Here is a 26,138-nt window from a genome sequence, read left to right on the forward strand (position 1 = left end):
TGGGCATTGATCAGGCTGCATTGATGGCAATGGTGAGGCTGCTGCATTGATGGCAGTGGTGAGAGGCAGATGGGCATTGATCAGGCTGCATTGATGGCACTTGTGAGGCTGCGTTGATGTGGACTGATGAGGCTTAATTGATGGCACTTCTGAGGCTGCAGATGGGCATTGATCAGGCTGCATTGATGGCAATGGTGAGGCTGCAGATGGGCACTGACCCTTATTTTGCTTCAAAGTTCCTTATTTAAAAGTTTTTCTTCCTGAAACTTCCCTCTTAAAATGAATGTGTGTGTTATACGCTGATAAATACAGTATATATGAAATCTGGAGTTGAATTACCCACTTAATTTTTTTTATATCTTCCTGCTGAAATTCCCAGCTTTGTCATCCCCACAGTGAAGGGAATTGTAAAGGCAGAAGGCGCATTCTATGCATTAAGATAAAATGCCTTCTGTGTGCAGCCCCCCCCCCCCCCCCCCTCCCCTAATACTTACCTGAGGTCCCTCTCTGTCCAGCGATGTCCACGAGCATCTCAGCTGTCTGAGATTATCCTTCCTGTATAGCTGAGACACTGCAGCTGCACCTTTGGCTCCCGCTGCTGTCAATCAAAGTCAGATAGTCTGTCATGGGAGAGAGGGGCGGGCCTCCGTGTCTGAATGGACACACAGAGCTGTGACTTGGGTGCCTCCATAGCAAGCTTCTTGCTGTGGGGGGGCACTGAACAGGAGGGAGGGGCCAGGAGCGCCGAAGAGGGATCCGAGAAGAGGAGGATCGGGGCTGCTCTGTGCAAAACCATCACACAGAGCAGGTAAGTATAACATGTTTGTTATTTTTATGAGACAATATGAGACTTTACAATCACTTGAAGTCTCACTCCTGCGCCTTCATTTTTTTCCCTCCCAGTTTTTCTCTTACTTCTTGTGCTTAAAGTGATACTGAAGTCTTGTTTTTTTTTTTTTTATTTAAAAATAATAAACATGTTATACTTACCTGCTCTGTGTAATGGTTATGCACAGAGCAGCTCCAATCATCCTTTTCTTGGGACCCCCCGCCGGCGTTTCTGGCCCCTCCCTCCTGCCGAGTGCCCCCCCCCCCCCCCATCAAGCAGCCTGCTATGGGGACAGCTAAGCCGCTGCTTTGTGTGTCAATTCACACATGGAGTCGCGGTTCGGCCCAGCCCCCTCTTTCTTTCTCCTCATTGGCTCACTGACTTTGATTGACATCAGCCGGAGCCTCAGTGCCTGACCTCACAAATGCGCTTCTGGAAGAATGGTCAAACATTCCCAAAGACACCCTCCTAAACCTTGTGGACGGCCTTCCCAGAAGAGTTGAAGCTGTTATAGCTGCAAAGGGCGAACCCTACGGACTAAGACTGGGATGTCATTAAAGTTCATGTGCGTGTAAAGGCAGGCGTTCCAATACTTTTGGTAATATAGTGTGTGTGTATGTATATATATTGTACATTTGCATCAGTCCCTGTCCTCAAGGAGCTTACAATCTAAGGTCCCTAACTCACATTCATACATACACATACTAGGGGCCAATTTAGACAGGGGCCAGTTCATCTCCCATCAAGTCTTTGGAGTGTGGGAGGAAACTGGAGTTCCCGGAGGAAACCCACGCAGGCACAGGGGGAACATGCAAACTCAACTCAATATTGAACCCTACAGACTAAGACTGGGATGCCATTAATGTTCATGTGCGTGTAAAGGCAGGTGTCCCAATACTTTTGGTAATATAGGGTATTAAAACACATCATAAATATTAATGTGTATTTATATAAATATATATATAATGGAGAGGTCGCTTTTCCCTTGAAACGCGTTGCCTCCGTCAGTAAAATGTGGACGTCGGGATTGGCTGGCGAGGAATCCTCTATCACGATGGTTTAATATCTCCCTGGAAATTGCCCCGGTAAGGGACCTGAGTGGGTAAGTCTTGCTTCACCAGATAAGAATGGATTAAAGGAGGGGGATGGTAATAGTGCAGATTGTGGACTTGGACCTGTATGTATAGTATGGCAGGTGTGGCACTAATATACCTCACATTCTATTTTTTTTTTTCATGATCTGGTGTCATTTTAATCGGACGCAGTTGGCTGCGGGAGACTCCGCCTCTACAGGCCCGGCTCAGAATGCGATGGGGGGGGCGGGGGGGGGGGGGTGCCAGGAACTGTTCCCAAAAAAAGGAGTATTTGTGTTGTAATCCGGCCCTTAGTATATTTCCCGGATAAATCTGTATAGAAAACTCGCCAACGTATCCGTTCATGGAGAGCAAGAGAAGAGTAATAATTTAGAAATGCGGAGCGCACGTGTGCTCTTCTGTGTATAGAGAGACTCTTGGCCGCGGTTCGGGGGGGGGGGCTCGGGGGGCCGCGGCCCAGGCGGGGGGGGGGGCCACATCGCAGGAATGATGTACGGGGTGATCTATAAACCAACAGGTGCCAAGTGTGTGGGCAGGCCGTCCATATGGCTGCATATTATAGGCGCTTAGCGAGGATATCCGATGTCGCAGGGACGGGGAGCCGCTCCGCTCCTTTATCATTAAGAAGCCAATGATTGCCTATTTAATCGCATAGCTCCAATCCCTGCGGATTAATGTGTTTTCCTTTTCTTTTACAGCTTAGCTCCGAGTCCGCCCGCTCCTCCCCAAACTTTCCTCTGTCGGGCTTCTCAAATATCTCTTTTGCGGTCCAGATGTAGCAAGTTGTATGTTAAAACTTCTGTAAAAAAAAAATGCAGAGATCTAATATTCACGTTCCTTGAAATCCCACCGCTGCTCTGTCCGCACCAAAATATTCCTGATTTTTTTTAGGTTTTTTTTTTTTTTTTTTCTTTCCCAAGTTAAGAAAATGTTTCTTTTCCCACCGGCCTTTGCTTTTCTTCAGACTTTTTGTTGCACATACTTTGGTGTCAAACCTTCAGAGAGCTCTTAGTTGCAAGAAACGATTGATGTCAATTACCTTCTGGGCTCTTTTCATGTGGTCACCATTGTGGATTCTCCGAGAATCGGCCAATTACAGGATTAGAATGCAAAGCAACTCTTGGCGCGGTCACAATAGGGGCCATTTTTGTTTTCCTTAATTTGCCATCATTTTACATGTTGAGCTTCTCTAGAACTAGAACCCTTTTTCTTTCTTTTTTAAAAAGAATAGAGAAAATGTTATGACATTTATAGTAATATTTTATTTAGATTTTTGTTTGATATTATTGCTACATTGTGTTTCTGTGTCTACTTTTATTTCCATTAAATGTTTTTTTTTTTTTTTTTCTTTTTTTTTTAGCTCGTATTTTCTGGATAATTGTTCATTTTTTTGGGTTCTTAACATAATTGTTTTTTTTTTTTACAATTAAAAATTGTATGCGCACATTTTCTCATTAATGTAGTTCTATTTCATTGGTCTGGCATTTCTGATTTTGTGTTGTAATAATGTCATCTGGGTTTATGTCTAACTAAAGTGTTTTTATTTGTATTTAATCCCGTAAACTTACTTGTTTATATTTAGGAGTAAACTTCTCTCTATTTTTTTTTTTTTGGGGGGGGGCTTTGTTTTTTGTTTTTTTGCTACTTTTGTAGACGTTTTATAATCAGTGTTTGAAACGGGTTCTTCACCCTTGGGTATAATTTATTATTATTATAATTTGTTAGTATTTTCACTTGAGCATTATATATTTTTTTTTGTCACTGAGCAGTTTGTTTTTTAATTATGGACATTTAAAAAAACTGTGGTTGGAATGTTACAAAAATATTTCTCTTCCGGGGCATTTTATAAATAATATTCTTCTTCCAGACCTGTTACAAAAATATTCCTCTTCCAAGGCATTTTATAAAAAAGAAAGAAAGAAATATTCTCCCAGACCTGTTACAAAAATAATATTCTTCTTCCAGGGCATTTAAAAAAAAACAATATTCCTCTTCCTAAGCCTTTTTAAAAAAAATATTCTTCTTCCAGACACCTGTTATAAAAATATTCCTCTTCCAAGGCATTTTATTAAAAAAAAAAAATCTTCTTCCAGACCTGTTACTAAAATTTTCCTCTTCCAGGGCATTTTATAAAAAAATATTCCTCTTCCAGACCTGTTATAAAAAATATTCCTCTTCCAGGGCATTTTAATAAAAATATTCTTCTTCCAGGGCATTTTATAAAAAATATTCCTCTTCCAGGGCATTTTAATAAAAATATTCTTCTTCCAAACCTGTTATAAAAAATATTCCTCTTCTTCCAAGGCATTTTATTTAAAAAAAAAAATCTTCTTCCAGACCTGTTATAAAAAATATTCCTCTTCCAGGGCATTTTATATATAATATTCTTCTTCCAGACACCTGTTATAAAAATATTCCTCTTCCAAGGCATTTTATTAAAAAAAAAAAAATCTTCTTCCAGACCTGTTACTAAAATTTTCCTCTTCCAGGGCATTTTATAAAAAAAATATTCCTCTTCCAGACCTGTTATAAAAAATATTCCTCTTCCAGGGCATTTTATAAAAAAATATTCCTCTTCCAGACCTGTTATAAAAAATATTCCTCTTCCAGACCTGTTATAAAAAATATTCCTCTTCCAGGGCATTTTATAAAAAAATATTCTTCTTCCAGACCTGTTATAAAAAAATATTCCTCTTCTTCCAAGGCATTTTATTAAAAAAAAAAATCTTCTTCCAGACCTGTTACTAAAATTTTCCTCTTCCAGGGCATTTTATAAAAAAATATTCCTCTTCCAGACCTGTTATAAAAAATATTCCTCTTCCAGGGCATTTTATAAAAAAATATTCCTCTTCCAGACCTGTTATAAAAAATATTCCTCTTCCAGACCTGTTATAAAAAATATTCCTCTTCCAGGGCATTTTATAAAAAAATATTCTTCTTCCAGACCTGTTATAAAAAAATATTCCTCTTCTTCCAAGGCATTTTATTTAAAAAAAAAAATCTTCTTCCAGACCTGTTATAAAAAATATTCCTCTTCTTCCAAGGCATTTTATTTAAAAAAAAAATCTTTTTCCAGACCTGTTATAAAAAATATTCCTCTTCCAGGGCATTTTATATATAATATTCTTCTTCCAGACCTGTTATAAAAAATATTCCTCTTCCAGGGCATTTTATAAAAAAATATTCCTCTTCCAGACCTGTTATAAAAAATATTCCTCTTCCAGACCTGTTATAAAAAATATTCCTCTTCCAGGGCATTTTATAAAAAAATATTCTTCTTCCAGACCTGTTAAAAAAAAAATATTCCTCTTCTTCCAAGGCATTTTATTTAAAAAAAAAATCTTCTTCCAGACCTGTTATAAAAAATATTCCTCTTCTTCCAAGGCATTTTATTTAAAAAAAAAATCTTCTTCCAGACCTGTTATAAAAAATATTCCTCTTCCAGGGCATTTTATATATAATATTCTTCTTCCAGGTCTTGAAAACGTTTCAGAAAATATTCCTCGTCCAAGTCTCAGATATGTTATTAAACATATTCCTCCTGTAAACTTCATAAATGTTATAAAACATTCCTCTTCCAGGGCTCAGACATTTTAGTAAAAAAAAAAATATTATTTTTTCAGAACTCAGAAATATTATAAATAATATTCCTCATCCAGGGCTCAGACATGTTATAAAAAATATTCTTCTAGTCCTCACATTAGTTATAAATTATTCCTCTTGCAGACATTGTATAAAAATTATTCTTCCGTGTCTAAGGCATGTTATAAAAAAATATTCCTTGTCCAAGTCTGACTTGTTATCAAAATATTCTTCCTTCAAGTCTTCTATTCCTTGTTTATGATCCAGAAATTGTATAAAGATATTCTTCTAGTTCTGAGGCATGTTGTAAAACATATTCCTGGTCCGAGTCTGACATGTTATAAAAAAAATATTCCTCTACTAGAAAGGTCCAGGAGGCCAAAGTGTCATACACATGTAAAAGGAATATTTTTCATAAAATAATCCTCATCAGATCTCTGACATTTTATATAATATTCCTCATCCAGGTGTCAGGCATTTTTATAAAAAATAATTAAAAAAAAAAAATTCCTCTTCCTCTTTCATATTTTATGAAAAATATTCCTTTTACATGTGTATGACACTTTGGCATCCTGGACCCCTCCCACAAATCTGCTCTCTCCTTCTGCAGGGTGACTGGTCTTGTCTCCGCCCCCCTCCTGTAGGTTTTTGTAGTGGGTGGAGCCTGCTAGCCCCTCCCACAGCTCTGCTCTCTCTCCTTGTGCAGGATGACTGGTCTTGTCTCCGCCCCTCTTGTAGTTTTTCTGTAGTGGGTGGAGCCCCCTAGGCCCCTCCCACAGCTCTGCTCTCCTGCAGGGTGACTGGTCTTGTCTCCGCCCCCTCCTGTAGTTTTCTGTGGTGGGTGGAGCCTCTTGGGCCCCTCCCACAGCTCTGCTTTGCTCTCCGGCTGTTGTAGAGCACAGTGATGATGCTGATCCTTTTACATGGTAATATCTGGGTTTGTTTGCACACAGGGTGGATATATATGCTTTGTGGCTATTGAGAATTATATTTCTATAAAAGATTTGTGCTCAAAGTTCAGTCTTTACATTAAACGATTTCCCATTTTCTCCAGAACATCTCTTGTCTCCCGGTGTTATATATCCGGTTACATTATTGGTGTAATGTGAGTCCCTCCTCATTACTTCTGTCATGTTTATAAACGTCTCACAATGGACTCCGGGACTTTGTTCCCAGTGACATCCCAGGGTCAGAGAGTCGCCTACCAAACCATCACATCACACGGGTTATGTCACCTTTCCTTTCTATTCACTTTTCTTTTAAGTGTATCTAAAGGCCATTTTTATTCTCCACTTGTGGATGGAATGGAGGGGGGGGGGGGGGGGGCACTTAGGTCCCCTGCCAGATTTTGTTTTTGTGCGTTTCCCTGCGGTTGGGGAGATTCGCACTTCGGGGCCAATTTACTAAAACTGGAGAATGCAAAAATCTGATGCAGCTGTGCATGGCAGCCAATCAGCTTCTGACCTCAGCTTGTTCAATAAAACTTTGACAATAAAACCTGGAAGCAGATTGGTTTCTGATGCAGAGCTGCACCAGATTTTGCTCTCTCCAGTTTTAGTAAATCCCGCCCTATCTGTCCTGATGACTTTTATCGTTGAGGGAAAGTCCAAAAAATGTGAGTTGTCAATTGAACAGGAATGGAGGGGGAACTTTCTAGTGGGGGAAAGTCGCTCCAGTGACAACTCTCTACAGGACGGGAACGTAAAGCCGCATTTTATTTATTTTTAAATCCGCACGAGGGACAGGACTTACCTTTTATTGAGAACGGTCTCTTCTGCTGGTGACGGAAATATTCCATCCTCGGCCCCTCCCACACCCCCGCAACGGTAGTCTTGTGGTGCTGCGGGGGTTTTATACAGCCGCTGGACCTGTCATAGGCACTTGTTAAGTGTGCTGACTGCGCACACTCCCTCTGTTCTTACCCCCCCCCCTGGTGCGATTATTCGCAAATGGAAGAAACACAAAATAACTGTCAATCTCCCTCGGTCTGGGGCTCCATACAAGGTCTCACCTCGTGGAGGTTCAATGATCAGGAGAACGGTGAGGAATCAGCCCAGAACTACACGGGAGACTCTTGTCAATGATCTCAGCTGGGACCATAGTCACCAAGAAAACAATCGGTAACACACTACACTGTGAAGGACTGAAATCCTGCAGCCCCCACAAGATCCCCCTACTCAAGAAAGCACATGTACAGGTCCGTCTGAAGTTGCTAATGAACATCTGAATGATTCAGAGGAGAACTGGTTGAAATTGTTGTGGTCAGATGAGACCAAATCAAGCTCTTTGGCATCAATTCAACTCACCGTGTTTGGAGGAGGAGGAATGCTGCCTATGACCCCAAGAAAACCATCCCCCACCGTCATACATGGAGGTCCTATGACCCCAAGAACACCATCCCCCACCGTCATACATGGAGGTCCTATGACCCCAAGAACACCATCCCCCACCATCATACATGGAGGTCCTATGATCCCAAGAACACCATCCCCCACCGTCATACATGGAGGTCCTATGACCCCAAGAACACCATCCCCCACCGTCATACATGGAGGTCCTATGACCCCAAGAACACCATCCCCCACCGTCATACATGGAGGTCCTATGACCCCAAGAACACCATCCCCCACCGTCATACATGGAGATCCTATGACCCCAAGAACACCATCCCCCACCATCATACATGGAGGTCCTATGATCCCAAGAACACCATCCCCCACCGTCATACATGGAGGTCCTATGACCCCAAGAACACCATCCCCCACCGTCATACATGGAGGTCCTATGACCCCAAGAACACCATCTCCCCACCGTTATACATGGAGGTGGAAACATTATGCTTTGGTGGTGTTTTTCTGCTAAGGGGACAGAACAACTTCACTGCATCAAAGGGACGATGGACGGGGCCATGTACCATAAAATCTTGGGTGAGAACCTCCTTCCCTCAGCCAGGGCATTGAAAATGGGTTGTGGATGGGAATTCCAGCATGACAATGACCCAAAACACACGCGCCAAGGCAACAAAGGAGTGGCTCAAGAAGAAGCACATTAAGGTCCTGGAGTGGCTTAGCCAGTGTCCAGACCTTAACCCCATAGAAAATATGTAGAGGGAGCTGAAGGTTCGACTTAACAAACGTCAGCCTGGAAACTTTAATGACTTGGAGAGGATCTGCAAAGAGGACAAAATCCCTCCTGAGATGTGTGCAAACCTGGAGGCCAACTACAAGAAACGTCTGACCTCTGTGATTACCAACAAGGGTTTTGCCACCAAATACTAAGTCATGTTTTGCGAAGGGGTCAAATACTTATTTCACTCATTAAAATGCAAATCAATTTATAACTTTTTTGATGGTTGGCCATCCCCAAACTGTTCCCACAAAGTTGGGAGCATGAAATTGTCCAAAATGTCTTGGTCTGCTGATGCCTTAAGAGTTCCTTTCACTGGAACTAAGTGGCCAAGCCCAACCCCTGAAAAACAACCCCCACACCATAATCCCCCCTCCACCAAATGATTTTGACCAGTGCATAAAGCAAGGTTTGGGGTGGAGAAACTTGACTGTGCCCGGGAGTTTGGGGTGGAGGAACTTGACTTGCTGGCACCACAACCCGATAGAACATCTTTGGGATGAATTATAGCGGAGACTGTGAGCCAGGCCTTCTCGTCCAACATCAAGTGCCTGACCTCACAAATGCTCTTCTGGAAGAATGGTCAAACATTCCCATAGACACCCTCCTAAACCTTGTGGACGGCCTTCCCAGAAGAGGTGAAGCTGTTATAGCTGCAAAGGGGGGGCCAACTCAATATTGAACCCTACGGACTAAGACTGGGATGTCATTAAAGTTCATGTGTGTGTATAAAGGAAGGTGTCCCAATACTTTTGGTAATATAGTGTATGTATGCATGTAGTATAACATTGTACAGAGATTGTAGTTTTTGAAATGAATGATTTCTGTGAACTTTGCTCCTTGGCGATCTGTGACATCCCTATAGATGAGACAAGTAGATGTAAGCAATGGTTGTAGACGTTGTGCTCCACCTGAGGTAAGGCAAAGTCTTATCACTAACCACTTGAAACATGACATGGAGTGAAGCCCTCCAGCATTGGTTGTGCTTTTGAACTCGAGTTTCCCATCTTTGTCCTATCTGTGTGTTCAAAGTATTGATCGGGGAAGGTCATTGGATTGACGGCCTGTGAGGTTGAGGAGAGACACATTCCTCCCTTTGAGGGCCGTGTTTATACAGTTCATAAACAAACACTTAGAACAGGCTCCGGCCTAACCTCTCACCCCAAAACCAAACCACTCTGTGATCCTGGCTCAGCCCTTAGGGGGGGGGGGGGGACCTTCCTGTACATTTTATCCTCCTGGGAGTATCCAGTCACTACAAACTAAAAGGCACACTCCATTATAACATGAACATTGTGCACTGAATCGGTCATGAGGACAGAGCCTGCCTGCCGACTGGCTTCAATGTTCATTCTGTTATTTATTTTCTCTACCTGTCTGCTCACTAAATTCCTGTAGTGGTAGGTGACCATTTCCTTGGTACAGTTATAAGAACTTGATCTTTCATCCCCTATTTTAATTGTTGGGAATGGTGCAGTGACAAGAGGGAGGGTCATCAAGTGGACTCCGCCCTCTTTTCGCCTTCCGTTGATGAGCCCACAGAACCAGCAGGATACCACCAGTTGGGGTTAAGTGCAGGGGCGACCTATTAAGGGTGCACAGGTGTCGCCCCCCCCTCCTATACATGCGTCCGGCCCCTTGTCGGACGCATGGATAACAATGGGGGGGAGGGGTTTTTTTGAAGCACCTGATTAGAGCCAGAGGCCATCCCCAAACTGTTCCCACAAAGTTGGGAGCATGAAATTGTCCAAAATGTCTTGGTATGCTGGGGCCTTAAGGCCCCTTTCACACTGGGGCGGTTTGCAGGCGCCTGCAAACCGACCTAAAACTGCCGCTACTGTTTCTCCAGTGTGAAAGCCCGAGGGCCTACACACTGGAGCGCTGGCAGGAGAGAAAAAAAAACTCCTGCAAACAGCATCTTAGGAGCGGTGAAGGAGCGGTGTATTCACTGCTCCTAAACCGCTCCTGCCCATTGAAATCAATGGGGCAGCGCGGCTATACCGCTGGCATATCGGCGCTTTGCGGGCGGTTTTAACCCTTTTTCATCTGCCAGCGGGGGTTAAAACCGCACCGCTAGCGGCCTAATAATGCTGGTAAAGCGGCGCTAAAAATAGCGCTGTTTTACCGCCGATGCCCCCACCGACCCCAGTGTGAAAGGGGCCTAAGAGTTCCCTTCACTGGAACTAAGGGGCCAAGCCCCATTTGGACTGAGACTGGGATGCCATTTAAGTTCATGTGTGTGTAAAGGCAGGTGTACTTTAAAAAATATATATTATATAAAATTAATATAAAAAAAACTCAACACATAACCACAGCTGTTTTTTTTTTTCAAAAAGAAGCAAATACAAAGTAACATTTATTAATCTAAAAAAAAAAAACTAGACAAAATTTTTTTCAATGATCAGAAATAAAACAGTTCAAATCAAGCTCGACATTTAGGCCCGCAGGTGTGAGAACCTTGGTCTCGTAGATCCAATATGACTCCCTGCGGCTAAGTTACCTCCCCCCCCCTTCTCCTCCAATGTTTGTTGAATTTTTTTCAATTCCACCTGAATTATAATTATTATTCAGGATTTATATAGCGCCCACAGTTTACGCAGCACTTTACAACTTGAGGGTAGACAGTACAAATCCAATACACTTTAATACAGTGGTAATCAGAGGGCCGCTCATTAGAGCTTTGTAACAAATGCAAAAACTCAAATTCAAAAGGGGGGGTGGGGGGGCTGCCTTGTTTAGGCCCCTATTCTGCTATAATGTGTCTCTACCCCACCCCCCCCCCCCCTCGGTGTGTATCTACTTGCTGCTTTCTTCTACCTGAGAGTGTCACTTCTTCATCTTGGTTTATTGGGCCCGCAGCACTTCTCTACAGGAAGCTTATTATTGCTATCACATAATGACTCCGTCCGCAGTCAGCCTGAGAAAGCCAATATTCTCTGCTTTCCAATTAACAAGATTCCATTAAAGAAGAAAAGTTTTCAAACTCTTTATTTTTATCTAAATAGTTTTTCCCTTTAACGTACATAAATAAGTCAGATCGTTGGACAGCAGCTCTATGGTTGTTTCTATGAAAGCTGAAAATGTTGGGAGAAGGTTCCGGAATCTTTTGCTGAGAGCAGTTATATTCTCCTTTTTAATGTATCATCAGCCAGGCAACAGCGGTAGACGGCCCCCCACCACCCATAGACCTTCAGACTCCACTAGCTAAAACTTTTTTTGCTTCCCCGTTGATTATGGAACTTTATGTCAAGGATTACACTTCACATATATAATAAATGCAGAACGTTTGAAGTTTTAAAAGAGAAGTATGGGATTTTATTTTTTGGGAACTGTACTTACCTAGGTGGATTCAGCATCTGTCCCCCACCGGCTCCAACACTGAGAACACCGCTGATCGATCGGTCCTCAGAGCTCCCTGAGCAGAGAGCTGGTGACTGTCAGTCAGCGGCTCTCTGCTCTGCGCACCCCCCTGTATTTTTGTTTGCTTTTTATTACTGATGTTAGTGTATTTGGATTTTTTTTTGCTTGTTTTACTAAAGTTATTCTGAATCACATGCTGATTGAAAAAAAAAAAAGCTTAAAATAAAACGTATTAACCACTTGACCTCCGGAAGGTTTTACCAGAGCATTTTTTGCTATTCAGTTCTGCTCTAACTGCCAATTATTTGATCACTGTACCTAAATACCGTCTATACTCGAGTGTAGGCCGACCCGAATATAAGCCGAGGCACCTAATTTTACCTCAAACAAATTGGGAAAACCTATTGACTCGAGTATAAGCCGAGGGTGGGAAAATACAGCAGCTACTGGGCAAATAATGCCCATCTGCAGCCTCACTGTGCCCATTTGCAGTCTAATTGTGCCCATCTGTGGTCTCACTGTGCCCATCTGTAGTCTCACTGTGCCAATCTCTAGTGTCACTGTGCTCTAGTGTCACTGTGCCCATGTCTAGTGTCACTGTGCCCATGTCTAGTGTCACTGTGCCCATGTCTAGTGTCACTGTGCCAATCTGCAGCCGTACCTTTCATTACTAAAACAGAGCGTGTCTCCCGCTGTGTATGCAATCTGTTCTGCCGTCCATTGTAAGAAAGCTCCGCCTCCTCCGCCCCCTAGTGTTAACTTCTTCCCTGCCACTGACATTTATAAAGTAATCAGTGCATTTTTATAGCACTGATCGCTTTATAAATGTCAATGGTCCCAAAAAAGTGTCAAAAGTGTCCGATCTGGCCGCCGCAATGTCGCAGGGAGAAGAAACAGCCAGATTGCTGTTCACTGTACACAGAACTATACACAGAAGTCTCTGTGATTGGACACAGCCGATCAGCAGGTGTCAGCTGAAATCATTGGCTCAAACTTGTTCCCATGCGTCCCCCAAACCTGGAAAAAGGTCGATCGGGTGCATGCAGGAATGTCTGTTGGCTCTTGTATTCAGACACTGGTACCTGCATCTGTCTGAATACCTGAAAAGTGGCTGCATCTGATTGGATACAGTCTGTGATCGGCCATCAATTTCCTACCCTGGCTCCTGCCATTTTAAATCTTTGTTTTGAGTCAGGTGGTGCCTACAGGACCACCCACATTTGGAATTTTGGCGGATTCAGCAAGAATTTAAACAAATGTTGCGGCACTCATAGGCCATCATCCGTAATGTATACACAAGCGAAGAAGGAGAGACTTTGTCGGACTATACAGGCCAGAAAGGAGCATACACCAGAATGATACAAAAAAGTTACAACTTTATTACCGTACATATAAAAAATTATAACGCTGTTATGCGTCTCATTAAAAGGATACCAAGTGCCTAACACCAAGTAGTGAACGAGTAGCTACATAGAGGGTACTAATGGAATAGGTCCTCCTTTCCGACGCGTTTCGCCAATTTTTGCTTCAAGGCTTAAGGAAACCATATAGTACTCATCTACAACGAAAGAAATAATCATTTACAAAATTGTACATTATACATACCATTATTAACATTTAATTTTTAAAACTGCAACTGCACTTTAAGCGTGTGGGACCCACCTCAAACGCAAAAAACACATAGGCACACAACCTCCCTGGGCGGGCGCTGGAGTATAAAAGGAGAGAATGACCAGGGAGATACTAAACATACTAGAAAAGATATTGAAAGTAGTATTAAAAAGAAAAAAAAAAATGTACTAATGTCCCCAACCATATGCTCCATAACCAAAGGGGAAAAATTGATGAAGATTTTGCTATGACCTGTCATGGGGGGAACATGTGGATCTCCGGGACTCAGATTAGTCACCTAGGCCCGAGGCACCAGAACATCGGAGGCATCCAACAGGCCTGATATACTAGGAAATGTATGGTGTGTTCGCATGTTATTATTATTATTATTATACAGGATTTATATAGCACCAACAGTTTATGCAGCGCTTTACAACATGAGGGTAGACAATACATAAACAATACAGTAGGAATCAAAGGGCCCTGCTCCTTAGGCCCCATTTACACCTCAGCCTAGCATTTTCAGGCAGAAAGTCGCGTGATTTTGCCACGTTTTTGCGGTCGATTTTGTACAGGTCAAAAGGTCACCAATGTAAAAAGCAGGAAAAACGCCAAAATCTACCCCCCAAAAAAATATAAAGTTCCAGAACTTGTTTGAGCTTCAGGCATTTTGGAGCTTCTGGCTTCAGGCATTTTTGGAGTGGAGATGTGAACCAACTCCATAGAGAATAATTGATTTTTTTCCCCTCCAGCATTTTGTAGCTTCAGGCTTCAATCTACAAAACGCTGGCCCCACCTAACAACTGTACATTTACTTTCTACGTCAGCACCCCCCCCCCCCCCCCAGTTATTACCTCTTGACCTTCCCTCTTAGATTGTAAGCTCTAAGGCCCCATTCACACTTGAGCGTTTTGTAGCTTGAAGCCTCAAGCTACAAAACGCTCAGGTCTGCATGGGACCTTAGAGCTTACACTCTAAGAGAGAAGGTCAAGAGGTAATAACTGGGGGGGGGATGTACTGATGTAGATAGTAAATGTACAGTTGTTAGGTGGGGCCAGATAGGCTTCTGTGAAGAGAGTTTTCAGGGATGGTCGAAAGTGGACAAAGTAGGAGAAAGTCGGACAGATTGGGTTAGAGCATTCCAGAGGATGGGAGAGGCTCTGGAGAAGTCCTATCACTACCTACAGAGTAACATATATATATACTGTATCAGGTCAATATAGAGATAAATATATTGTAGTTAGTATCGCCATAATAATAGAAAAACTCACTGGACAGAGTCCCCAGGTCCACGGATGGAAGTGACGATCACTAGGTGGGCAGTTCTAACAGCAGATGTTCAGTATACTTGCATATTAAAATGCTGTAATTAATAAAAAAAGAAAGAAACATGGGGCCCATTATAACTGCTAAAAAGCCAGTGCATCACAGAGTACCAAATGAATCCCATATCTAGGGCATGCAAGCCAAAATGACCTACCCTCCTAGGCGTCTCGTTAGGCTTCCCCAATCTCTCCGGTCATACCGCCATCTGTCCTTTATATATACTCCCTCCACCCTTTGATTGCTCCCCACAATGGGCGCGTCATGCGACGGCCAAGTCGCGTCGCAAGCACTGGGATTGGGTGGAGCGGATCATGTCACTGGATGACACCGGCCCGTCTGGGCCTGGCTCCTCACCCTTGTGAACGGTTGGATGACCAAGTAGGTGGAACGAGCTGGAGACGGCGTGACGCCAGGTCCTGGGTCACCCCTGCCTCTGGAATAAGAGTGTGTGGGGGGGGGGGGGGCGACACACTGATGGTAGAGAAGAGGTCCAGGTGGGTCTCTACCCCATGGACTCAGAAATGTGAGTCGCGTATTACTGGCACTACTCTGTAAGGACGGCGGTCACAACTATGGCACGCAGGTCCCCTATAAAACATCACACGGGCACCTGCAAGCGCCACTAACAAATCAAGAGACACCACCCAGCGCCATTGTGTGCCGCTATCTCTGACATGAAACACTCGTAATTACAAGTCAGAAGCCTTTAACCCCTTGATGTGGTAGAAGGCACTCGTTGTGTAATTAGTGTTTTCTGTTCCTCTCTTTCATGTCACGTTGCTAATTCAGCAGAACGTTCTTTCATTTACCTCTCCGGTAATTAAGACGTGGGCCCGGCGAACGCACACAGGAGGAGAGAGGGAGCCATTACCGCCGTGTGATGTCATTGTGTCCAGGCAGAAAGTCCCCGCTGCTCCTCTTTACCTTGTGATGGGTTATTAGCTGTGCGAGTTTCTCATATGGGCTGCTGGAATCGCTTTGTTCTTCGTTTACTTTGTGGTAGAAAGAACAGCGGAGCTTTGAACTTGGCAGGACAGTCATTGCTGCCGATTTTGTATATGTGAAGTCAGCAGAAGCAAAGTTATCACATCATTTCTAAAACGTCACATTACTCACAGAACAAGACCTGAAAGAGGACTTTTATCCAGTCGTCCCGTGACAATGATTACCGTCTTCTCTCCGGGGGAACGGCACGGGTCTAAGCAGCACAGAACTGAGGCACACAGACTGACCACGGATCTGTTATTGGACCTGCTGTGGTCAGAATGCTGAATGCCAGGATCACAAAGTATTTTCTGATCACTCAAAATGACTGAAGTAAAGAACATTTTATGGAGAAACTGTGGTCAGAGGATTGCAAGTTCATTATCAAAGCAACTAAACTCTCTAAATCAGCATGAACTATTTTTATTATTATTTTTATTATTATTATACAGTATTTATATAGCACCAACAGTTTACGTAGCGCTTTACAACTTGAGGGTAGACAGTACAAATACAATACACTTTAATACAGTAGGAATCAGAGGGCCCTGATCCTTAGAGCTTACAATCTAAGAGGGAAGGTCAAGAGATACAAGAGGTAATAACTGTGGGTGATGTGCTGATGAGAAGATAAATGTACAGTTGTTAGGTGGGGGCCAGATAGGCTTCTCTGAAGAGATGAGTTTTCAGGGATCGTCTGAAAGTGGATAAAGTAGGAGAAAATCGGACGGATTGGGGTAGAGCATTCCAGAGGATGGGGGAGGCTCTGGAGAAGTCCTGAAGGCGAGCATGGGATGAGGTGACAAGGGAGTTTGAGAGCCGGAGGTCTTGGGAGGAGTGAAGAGAACGATTAGGTTGGTATTTTGTGACTAGGTTAGAGATGTTTTTAATCCTTATGCTGCTAGCATTAGTAAATAGGAAGGTTATATATTATATTTACGTTTTATAAAGGCCCAGAGATGTGGTGCATCTAGATAAAGGAAGGCCCGTAGACGTGGTGTATCTGGATTTTGCAAAAGCATTTGGCATGGACCATAGGGTGAGTACATGGATTGAAAACTGGCTACTGGCTAACTGGCCTTTACCTCCACAGCCCAATGCCCCAGTAAGCGAGGGGGGTAGAGCAGAGACTGACAGCCACCAGCTCTCTGCTCGGGGAGCTGTGAGAACCGAGCGATCTGCGGTGTTTGATTGCTCGGTTCTCAGTCTTAGAGGTGCCCGGGGGCCAGATGCAACATCGGAGCGACTGCATCCAGTTAGGGGACTATGATTCTGGGAGAAAGGTTAATCCTATACTTCTCTTTTATACTGGAACATAAACAAGGATAAAGAAGTTGCATACTCACTAAGTATGTGATTAAATGAGATGCTGCAAGTGCTTTACATACTGAGGGTCTAATATCACTTTAACCCCTTTCCCACTGCCCGTAGGCAGCCTCACAGAAGTGGGTCTTTATCCTTGGGGCCACATTTATGCATACATGTGTTTCTGAAGCACGCTCCGAGCACAGAATCACCCAGAGCCCCAGATCCAGTATTAACGATTGGGACCTGGGACTTCTGTTTCCTGGCCACCTGATTACTGAGAGAGCCTCTGATTGGCTGCCACAGTGATCAGTCTGTGCAGCCTGCCCATGTGTGTTTTTTTATTTTTTTTTGCTCCTTAATAAAGAGAAAGATACATTGTATCTTTCTCTCCTTGCAAGGGAGAAAAATGTCAACAAACAAATATGGGTAAAAGCAAGAAATAAAAAAATAACGAAAAACAATAGCAGGTTAAGGTTTGATCTCGGTCAGTGCCTGCATTTCATCGGATGCAGGCGCAATTTGGCCAGCACTTCCCACCCGGCTCCTTCGGTTTTTCAATTGTAGGATGTCAGTCGGCGTGGTGCACCCTCTGGACCTTTCCTTAAGACTGGGCAGAATCCGTTCAGCGTGTGGTAAGGTTTACTCTTTAGGGAACCCCTTGCCTTTGGTCCATTCACAGAAATGGCTTCCCTACGAACACACAGCAGGTGCACCTTGCCCCATAATAACCTTCTCCTACCTATAGAAGTCTCACATACTTGAGCAGTCATCCTTCATCTAGATACCTGCTATGTGTCTGTATGGATTGGTGTGGATAGACATCCACTTTCACCTCCCTTGAATACAAGGTATAATGAAATGGAATTTGTTGCACCAACCACTAACACGTCATTCTCCTCACCCCCACATGAAATGTCAGATAACCAGTTCTCTCTGCAAACACCAACTTCATTCAGATGTGCAGACATGTGAGCCGTATGGAATTGTGAGCAACTGGAGTCGTTGACAGATTAGTGTCCATTGTCACGGAAGAGTGAAGACAAGATGGAGAGGTCTGTCCTTACCTACAGTTCGCTGGGTTCAGTCTCCGGGTTTTTAGTTTGCCATTTCACAGCTTTTTAATTCACTCTGATTACTGGAGATGGTTTGTAGCCATTAAAAGACAGAGATAAAAGGGGAGGTGGCAGGTCCTCAGTAATATGGAAGAGTGAAGACTGTTGAACCTCATAAGCTGGATGGTAGCAGGACGTTAAAGCAGAACTCTGGGGAAAAAATATAATCTTCACACATTCATTGTGTGTATTCCTCCATGAATCTTGGTGAGCTTTGTGTGGTTTTTCTAGATCTGCATATCTCCATTGTAAGACTTCCTGTAATAAAGACCACTCACTGCTGATCTCTCTCCTTGTGCAGGGGGACTGGTCTTGTCTCTGCCCCCTCCTGTAGTTTTCAGCAGGCAGATAATAATGGATAGAGACTACTGGCCCATCCCACAGCCCTACTCTCTCCTTGTGCAGAGTGACTGGTCTCGTCTCCACCCACCACTGTAGTTTTCTGCAGGCAGTCTGTAGTGGGTGGAGACTGCTGGGCCCCTCCCACAGCTCTGCTCTCTCTCTTTGTACAGGGTGACTGGTCTTGTCTCTGCCTCCTCCCTTAGTTCTCTGCATGCAGCCTGTAAGGGGTGGAGACTGCTGGACCCCTCCCACTGATCTCCCTCCATCCTTGTGCAGGGTGACTGGTCTTGTCTCCATCCCCCCTACTGTAGTTCTCTGAAGGAAGCCTGTAGTGGGTGGAGACTGCTGGGGCCCCTCCCACAACCGTGCTCTCTTCTTGTGCTGGGTGACTGGTCTTGTCTCTGCCTCCTCCCTTGGTTCTCTGCATACAACTTGTAAGGGTTGGAGACTGTTGAACCCCTCCCACAGCTCTGCTCCTTGTACAGGATGACTGGTCTTGTCTCCGCCTCCTCCTGTAATTTTCTGCAGGCAGCCTGTTGTGGGAGGGGCCTGCTGGGTCCTTCCTGCTGCTCTGCTCTATGTACAGCTCAGTGATGATGTCATTATTACTGTTATAAGATGATATCTGGGTTTGTAAAGGCATTTGGTCCTTTCAAGGTGGATTTATACTTCTTGTGGCTGTTAAGGAATATATTTAAATGAACGTTTTTGTGTCCAGAGCTCAGCTTTAAAGTCATCTTAGCAAAAAAAAAAAGAACATGTTAAAGCCCCAACTCCAGGGAAAGCAAACGGCCTTCCCTGCAGTGGAGCTGCACACGCAAGTATTTTAAGGCCAAACCTCAACCATGAATTATAATATACCAGGGTACAGGACAGTACAAAGAAAAAGTGTGACTTTATATGGTGTGGTATGTTTAAGAGGTTATCTAGTAGTTAAAGAGTTAAACATCCGGCAACCCAAAGTCATCCAGGTGCAAAGATATTCATTTTCTACAAGGTGAATACAGGGTAAATATGATTACGTGTTTTGGACGAAACGCGTATGGGTATCTGATGTGTATTCACCCTGTAGCAAAAAAATATCTTTGCAACTGGATGACTTTGGGGTGCCAGCTGTTCATCTCTTTACCTCCTGTATCCAATTGTTATTGGAAGACACTTTCAGCCTGAACACCGATATCTATACTTCCTTTCAGGACCCCAATCAATGCCGTGCTTTTTCTATTGCACGTTTAGGTTACCTTCTGCTTTCCTTGCTATTCTACCCACAAAATTGCAAGTGCAGTATTATCCAGGGTAACCAGTCTGGTCACCAAAAGAAGAATTGTGATTGGTTGTTCTGACTTCCTGTACTTTGGATAGTGCTCCTTGTTTTATTAAAGGAAGCGGTTAGTATGTAGTGAATGTGAATGTATTGTTTTAGAATGATTCTTAGGAGGGAGTATGCTCCTGCCGGTACATGGGCACTCTCATGACTTCTGTGATGATATAATGACTTGCATGTTTTTGTATTGGTGTGTGTGTGTGTGTGTGTGTGTGTGTGTGGGGGGGGGGGGGGGTGACAGGTGCCCTTTGTTGGCACAGTCCGGGGGGTAATGCTGGGTTTTCTCAGGTGTGACATTGGTCTTTATGTTTTTCGGCACACGGTGCAGCGTCTGCTGTCAGCACCCCTTTTCATCCTGGCTCTTGTCTCACCTCGTGTTTGTGTTGCTGCTTCGTTTCTTTCTTTTCATCTCCCTCGGTCCTCGTCACAGGTTCAGCTGCATGCGGCGTGTAGGATTATACCACCTCATTAGGAGGCAGAGCGCCATGGTGACCGCTAAGTACTGCCATGATGACAGGGGGGCCGCTGTTCTCCCTAATTTTTGTTGTTCTTGGAACAGAATGGATGAAACTTTGCATTTTTTTCTGTTGTTGTGCTCCGATCACACCTGTGACATTACTGAGCAAATATTTCCAGTCACATTTGGCCTCCTGAACTCACAATGTCACGCCGCGCACCGCGAAGGGCCACATTAACTCCTCGCTGTCCACAGGATTTTGGAAAGTAAGGAATGTTAAGGCTGAGAAAATGTCCAGGTTGTTTAAAAAGTGGAAATTTATTGTTAATGCTTCGTTTTGTTTCTTTATTAAAATAATAAACATGTCATAATTATGGTATTGCACACAGCAGCCCCCAATCCTCGTCTTCTGGGGTCCCCCGCTGGCGCTCCTGGCTCCTCCCCTTCGGCGAGTGCCCCCCATAGAAGACAGCTTTCTCTGGGGGCACTCGTACAGGCTCAGTCCTGAGCCCCCCCCCCCCCCTCTATGTCTATAGATTTAATTGACCGCAATGGCTCCCGCTGCTTTCATTTTGCCCAGTAAGGAAGGAGAGAGCCGCTGCTCTCGTGCACAACACTGGATCGAGATTGGGCTCAGGTAAGTATAAGGGGGGGAGGGGCTGGAGGGATCCTTCGGCACAGAAGGTGTTTTTGCCTTAATGCAGGAGTCTCCAAGTTTTCTAAGCAAAGGGCCAGTTTACTATCCTTTAGACTTTGGTGGGGGGGTGGATTGTTGCCAGTGGAAGTATAAAATGCCCCAGCGTCAGTGGCAGTAGACCATTCCTCGGGCTTCATGGTCAGTAAAAGTAAAAAAAATTAAAAGTGCGTGCGGTTAGTAGGAGGAGAGATAGTGCCCCATCTTTGGTGTCAGTGGAAGAAGTAGTGCCCCATCTTTGGTGTCGGTGGAAGTAGTAGTGCCCCATCTTTGGTGTCAGTGGAAGAAGTAGTGCCCCATCGTTGGTGTGACTGGGACAAATATTGCCCCACTACTGGTTGACAGTGGGAGGAATAGTGACCCGAGGGGCAATAGAGGCCATTATATTTTGGCAGAGCACAGACTGGACGCTTTCCTGCCTTTTGGCTGGCGTTTAGGGCAGCCGGGATGATCAGGCACTCAACACTTTACAAGGCTTGAAAGTTAATTCTGTTTTAAAGACATCTGCTTCACAAAAATGATTGTAGATGTTGTGAAATGACAAAAGGGTTTTGTTATTTGCATACAGATTACACTTACGGGTACAAGTAGCTTAAAGTTAACAGATGAAAAGGAAAAGTCCAATTGTACACCACTCATGTCCCTTTTGTTTGTCTTGCAGTTTTTCGAGGTGCCGTTTGACTCCAACATGAACAGAACAAAGAGCCGGCCGCTGGTACGGGGCAAATCAGGTAAGAGATGCCACCTGCCCACTAAAGATGTTTCTATTGTTTGGTTGTCAATCTCATAACCCAGCAGTGTCCACCGACACCACAGACCGACCTTCAAGGGGGACAGAGAGACATAGATTGTCAATAGATGAATGTTTTACATCAACTCCTGCAAACTTTACATTGCTTTTTATTCATATTTTCTTTTTCTTTCCTTTCCTTTCTCTTTTCTTCTCTTCTCCTCCTCTCTTCCTTTCTCCTCCTCCTCTTCCTTTCTTTTCTCCTCCTCTCTTCTCTTCTCTCCCCTTCCCCTCCTCTCTTCTCTCCTCCTCCTCCCCTCCCTTCTCCTCCTCCTCCTCCTCCTCTCCTCTCTTCCTCCTCCTCCTCCTCTCCTCTCTTCTATTCTCCTCCTCCTCTCTTCTCCTCCTCCCATCTCTTCTCTTCTCCTCCTCTGTTCTCTTCTCCTCCTCTCTTCTCTTCTCCTCCTCTCTTCACTTCTCCTCCTCTCTTCTCTCTTTTATTTTCTTTTCCTCCTCTCCTCTCCTCCTTTCTCCTCCTCCTTTTCTCTTCCCCTCCTCCTTTTCTCTTCCCCTCCTCCTTTTCTCTTCCCCTCCTCCTTTTCTTTTCTCCTCCTCCTCCTCTCCTCCTCCTCCTCTCCTCCTCCTCCTCTCTTCCCTTCTCCTCCTCCCTTCTCCTCCTCTTCTCTTCTTCTCCTCCTCCTCCTCCTCCTCTCATCTCTCCTCCTCTCCTCCTTTCTCCTCCTTTCCTCCTCTCCTCCTCCCCCTCCTCTTCTCTTATCTTCTCTTCTCCTCCTCCCCACCCCTCCCTCTTCTCTTCTCCTCCTCCTCCTCTCCTCTTCCCCTCCTCTCCTCTTCTCCTCCTCCCACCCCTCCCCTCTTCTCTTCTCCTCCTCCTCCTCCTCTCTTCTCCTCGCCTTCCCTTCCTTTAAACTCTTGAAGGAATACAGAGACAGATGTGCTGGGTCCCTGTAGTTACTGGTCTGAAATTGATCTCTCAAAGATAGTCCGTGGTGTTCCCAGGTTCCAGGCACCTCCATGTCTGCTTTAGCTCCACCCCCTACAGCCTGACACCTCTCAGGAAAACCACTGATTAGATCAGCCATTCTCAGCCAGGGTTCCTCCAGAGGTTGTGAGGAGTTTCTTGAGCTGTGGCTGATGAACCTCCCATGTGATGGTGCAGTTCTGGAGTCCATGTCACTTGCAAGAGGCAGCGGCATGACACTAATCTTTTTAGTTTCATAAACGAGTTATTGAATAAACAAAATAAAAAAATAAAAAGTTCCAAGTACAATGCATGCGTTACAAAGTAGGTACAAAATATTGCAACATCGCATTCTAAATAATAGCATGAAAGAAAATACAGGACAGAAAAAGCGTGACCTACATCACTTAGTGGGGTCTAGGCCCGGAGACCAGTACCCGGACAGTATATAACATGAAGAACTTTTTAACAAAAAACAATGATCTTTTCTTTATCGTACATCACGGGACACAGAGCACCATAATAATGACTATGTGGGTTATACGCTTACCTTTAGGTGATTGGACACTGGCAACCAATAGTAAGACAGTTCCTCCTATATAACCCCTCCTACACAGGAAGTGCCTCATTTTTTTCGCCAGTGTCTTGAAGGTGATGGTCATGACTGTTGAAGCTCTCAGTTTCTTCAAAGAAATGTCCCACTGAGGACGTTATAATTGGATCCATTCGGATGGCTTACTAAGCTAAAGTGGATGGTACCCGAACCTTCCCACTGATCTCCTGTGTAAGAGACATTTATCCAACTGACCTCCAATGATTTTTTTTTAGCAGGGGTTCCTTAGACCTGAAGATAATTTTAAGGGATCCTCTGGAGTAAAAAGGTTGAAAAGGGCTGGATTAGATTAAAAACTGTTGTTACCCATTTCCGACCCATCCCTCACCCATTTCCGACCAATCCCTCACCCATTTCCAACTCATCCCTCACCCATTTCCGACCAATCCCTCACCCATTTCCAACTCATCCCTCACCCATTTCCAACCCATCCCTTACCCATTTTCAACCCAACCCTCGACCCACCCCTCGCCCATTCCTCACCCACCCCTCGCCCTTTCCCCACCCACCCTTCGCCCATTCCCCACCCACCCCTCACTCATTCCCCACCCACACCTCACTCATTCCCCACCCACCCCTTGCCCATTCCCCACCCATTCCTCGCCCATTCCCCACCCATTCCTTGCCCATTCCCCACCCATTCCTCGCCCATTCCCACCCATTCCTTGCCCATTCCCCACCCACCCCTCACCCATTCCCCACCCACCCCTCGCCCATTCCCCACCCACCCCTCGCTCATTCCCCACCCACCCCTCACTCATTCCCCACCCACCCCTCACTCATTCCCCACCCACCCCTTACTCATTCCCCACCCACCCCTTACTCATTCCCCACCCACCTCTCACCCATTCCCCACCTATTCCTCGCCCATTCCCCACCAATTCCTCGCCCATTCCCCACCTACCCCTCGCCCATTCCTCGCCCATCCCCCACCCATCCCTTGCCCATTCCCCACCCATCCCTCACTTATTTCCCACCCATCCCTCACCATTCCCCAACCCATCTCCCACTCATTCCCTACCCATCCCCGTACCCATTCCTCACCCATCCTCTACCCATGCCCTTGAAAAGGGCTGATGGAGGTGTCTCCAGTCTTCTCCATCCTTCCGTAAATACAAAATATGCAGCTATACAAAATATGCAGCTGACGATTAACAGTTATGGCAGCACCAACAAAGACGCACCTTCTCGTCCCCAGCCGCGTACTCCGCTCTGTGAACTTTACCCTTTAGCATAGGATTGACCTCTTTATAAGTTAGCTGTAAGGGGGGTCTAAGAACTTCGTAGCCAGGAGACTATCCCACCTATATAAGCTTGTTGGACAGTCCATTCCAAACTCATGGCCCTTACAATCGAGTTGGACCCCTCTTTGCAGCTATAACAGCCTCCGCTCTTCTGGGAAAGCTTTCCAATGGATTTGAAGTCTGTAGGAATGTATGCCCATTCAGCAAAAGAGCATTTGTGAGGTCAGGTACCGATGTATGAGAAGACCCTGGCTCACCATTGTTGTTTTATTTCATCCCATGGGTGTTCATTAGGGTTGAGGTCAGGGTTCTGTGCAGATACTCGAGTTCCTCCACACCAAACTGGTCAGTCCATGTCTTTATGGAGCTGGCTTTGTACACGGGGGTACAATCATGGTGGAACGGAAAAGGGTCTTCTGCCACAAGGTTGGGAATGTACTATCAGTATCCTTCACTGGAAACATCTGAATACCATAACTTGAAGAGGGTCCACATACATTTGGCCATATAATGTAAGTGTGATGGTCCACAAACTTTGGTTAGTGACAGTTCCAGTCTTGTTTTGTTCATCTCCTATCGCTGATTACATCGTCTCCCTCACTACAACTGTTCATCTTTAATTTCCTTGTGTTCTATGACACCTTTCTTTGGAAATTTGACACGAACATGAGGTTTCAGTCTTAGGAAGTGACACCGCTCGGTACGTCTCCATTAATGCGTGTTCGTCACACTGCGTTGCGATCATTAGTGCCCGGGGATCATTTCTAGAATAACACTGGTTTTGTCCTCCCCCCTCGGGTGTGTTTGTCGTTGTTGGTTGGGCGCTCTCGCTTGGTTCCAGGAGGGAATGGTGTTGGGTGAAAATTACTGACACCCCTCCAGGCGACATTCTGCATTATTTTCTGAAAACGCTGAATGCTCGAGCAGAGCCGCTTCTCCATCCCCCCCCCCCCGTTAATTACAAGGACCTCAAAACTGGGCCGTGTTATTAAAAGAAAAAAAAACCTCATCAAATCTCGCCATCACTTTCTGTCACTTGGTGCCATTTTCTGCTGCGCCCTGTGAACATTCTGTCAGGGGGTTGCATGTTAGGTTTGTGCTGCAGAAATGTTCTTTAAAAACACCTGTCTGCACCACCTCCCAGATGTTTGGATTTCACGCTGGATGTTAACGAATACAACTCAGAGCTTAATCTGCTGACTTGGTCATTTTATTCTTTTTTCTGTGTGTTAAGAATGGCAGAGAGGGAGACTCCATTTTTTCTTTTTAATAGGCGCTGCAGAAAAACTCTCAGGAGAGGACAGTGCGACTGTTTGAATGGCTGTGATTGAGCTGTCATCGGACTGCTTAAATTGTTGGAAAAATGTACAAAGCCAATCAGAGTGGCTCTGTACCTTGTCCTCAAAGTAAACCAGCCATT

At 44.7% G+C, this 26,138-nt stretch overlaps 1 protein-coding gene across 1 annotated transcript in view; it reads left to right on the forward strand.

The window, feature by feature from the left end:
* COX10 (cytochrome c oxidase assembly factor heme A:farnesyltransferase COX10) overlaps nt 1-26,138 on the forward strand; it is a 161,115-nt gene that overhangs the window by 86,272 nt on the left and 48,705 nt on the right. Inside the window, 1 exon segment of the mRNA XM_073606964.1 lies at nt 21,811-21,871. Coding sequence (XP_073463065.1) covers nt 21,811-21,871 — 61 coding nt within the window.

This window comes from Aquarana catesbeiana, linkage group LG12 (genome assembly GCF_042186555.1).
Source record: "Aquarana catesbeiana isolate 2022-GZ linkage group LG12, ASM4218655v1, whole genome shotgun sequence".
Taxonomy (NCBI): Eukaryota; Metazoa; Chordata; class Amphibia; order Anura; family Ranidae; genus Aquarana; species Aquarana catesbeiana.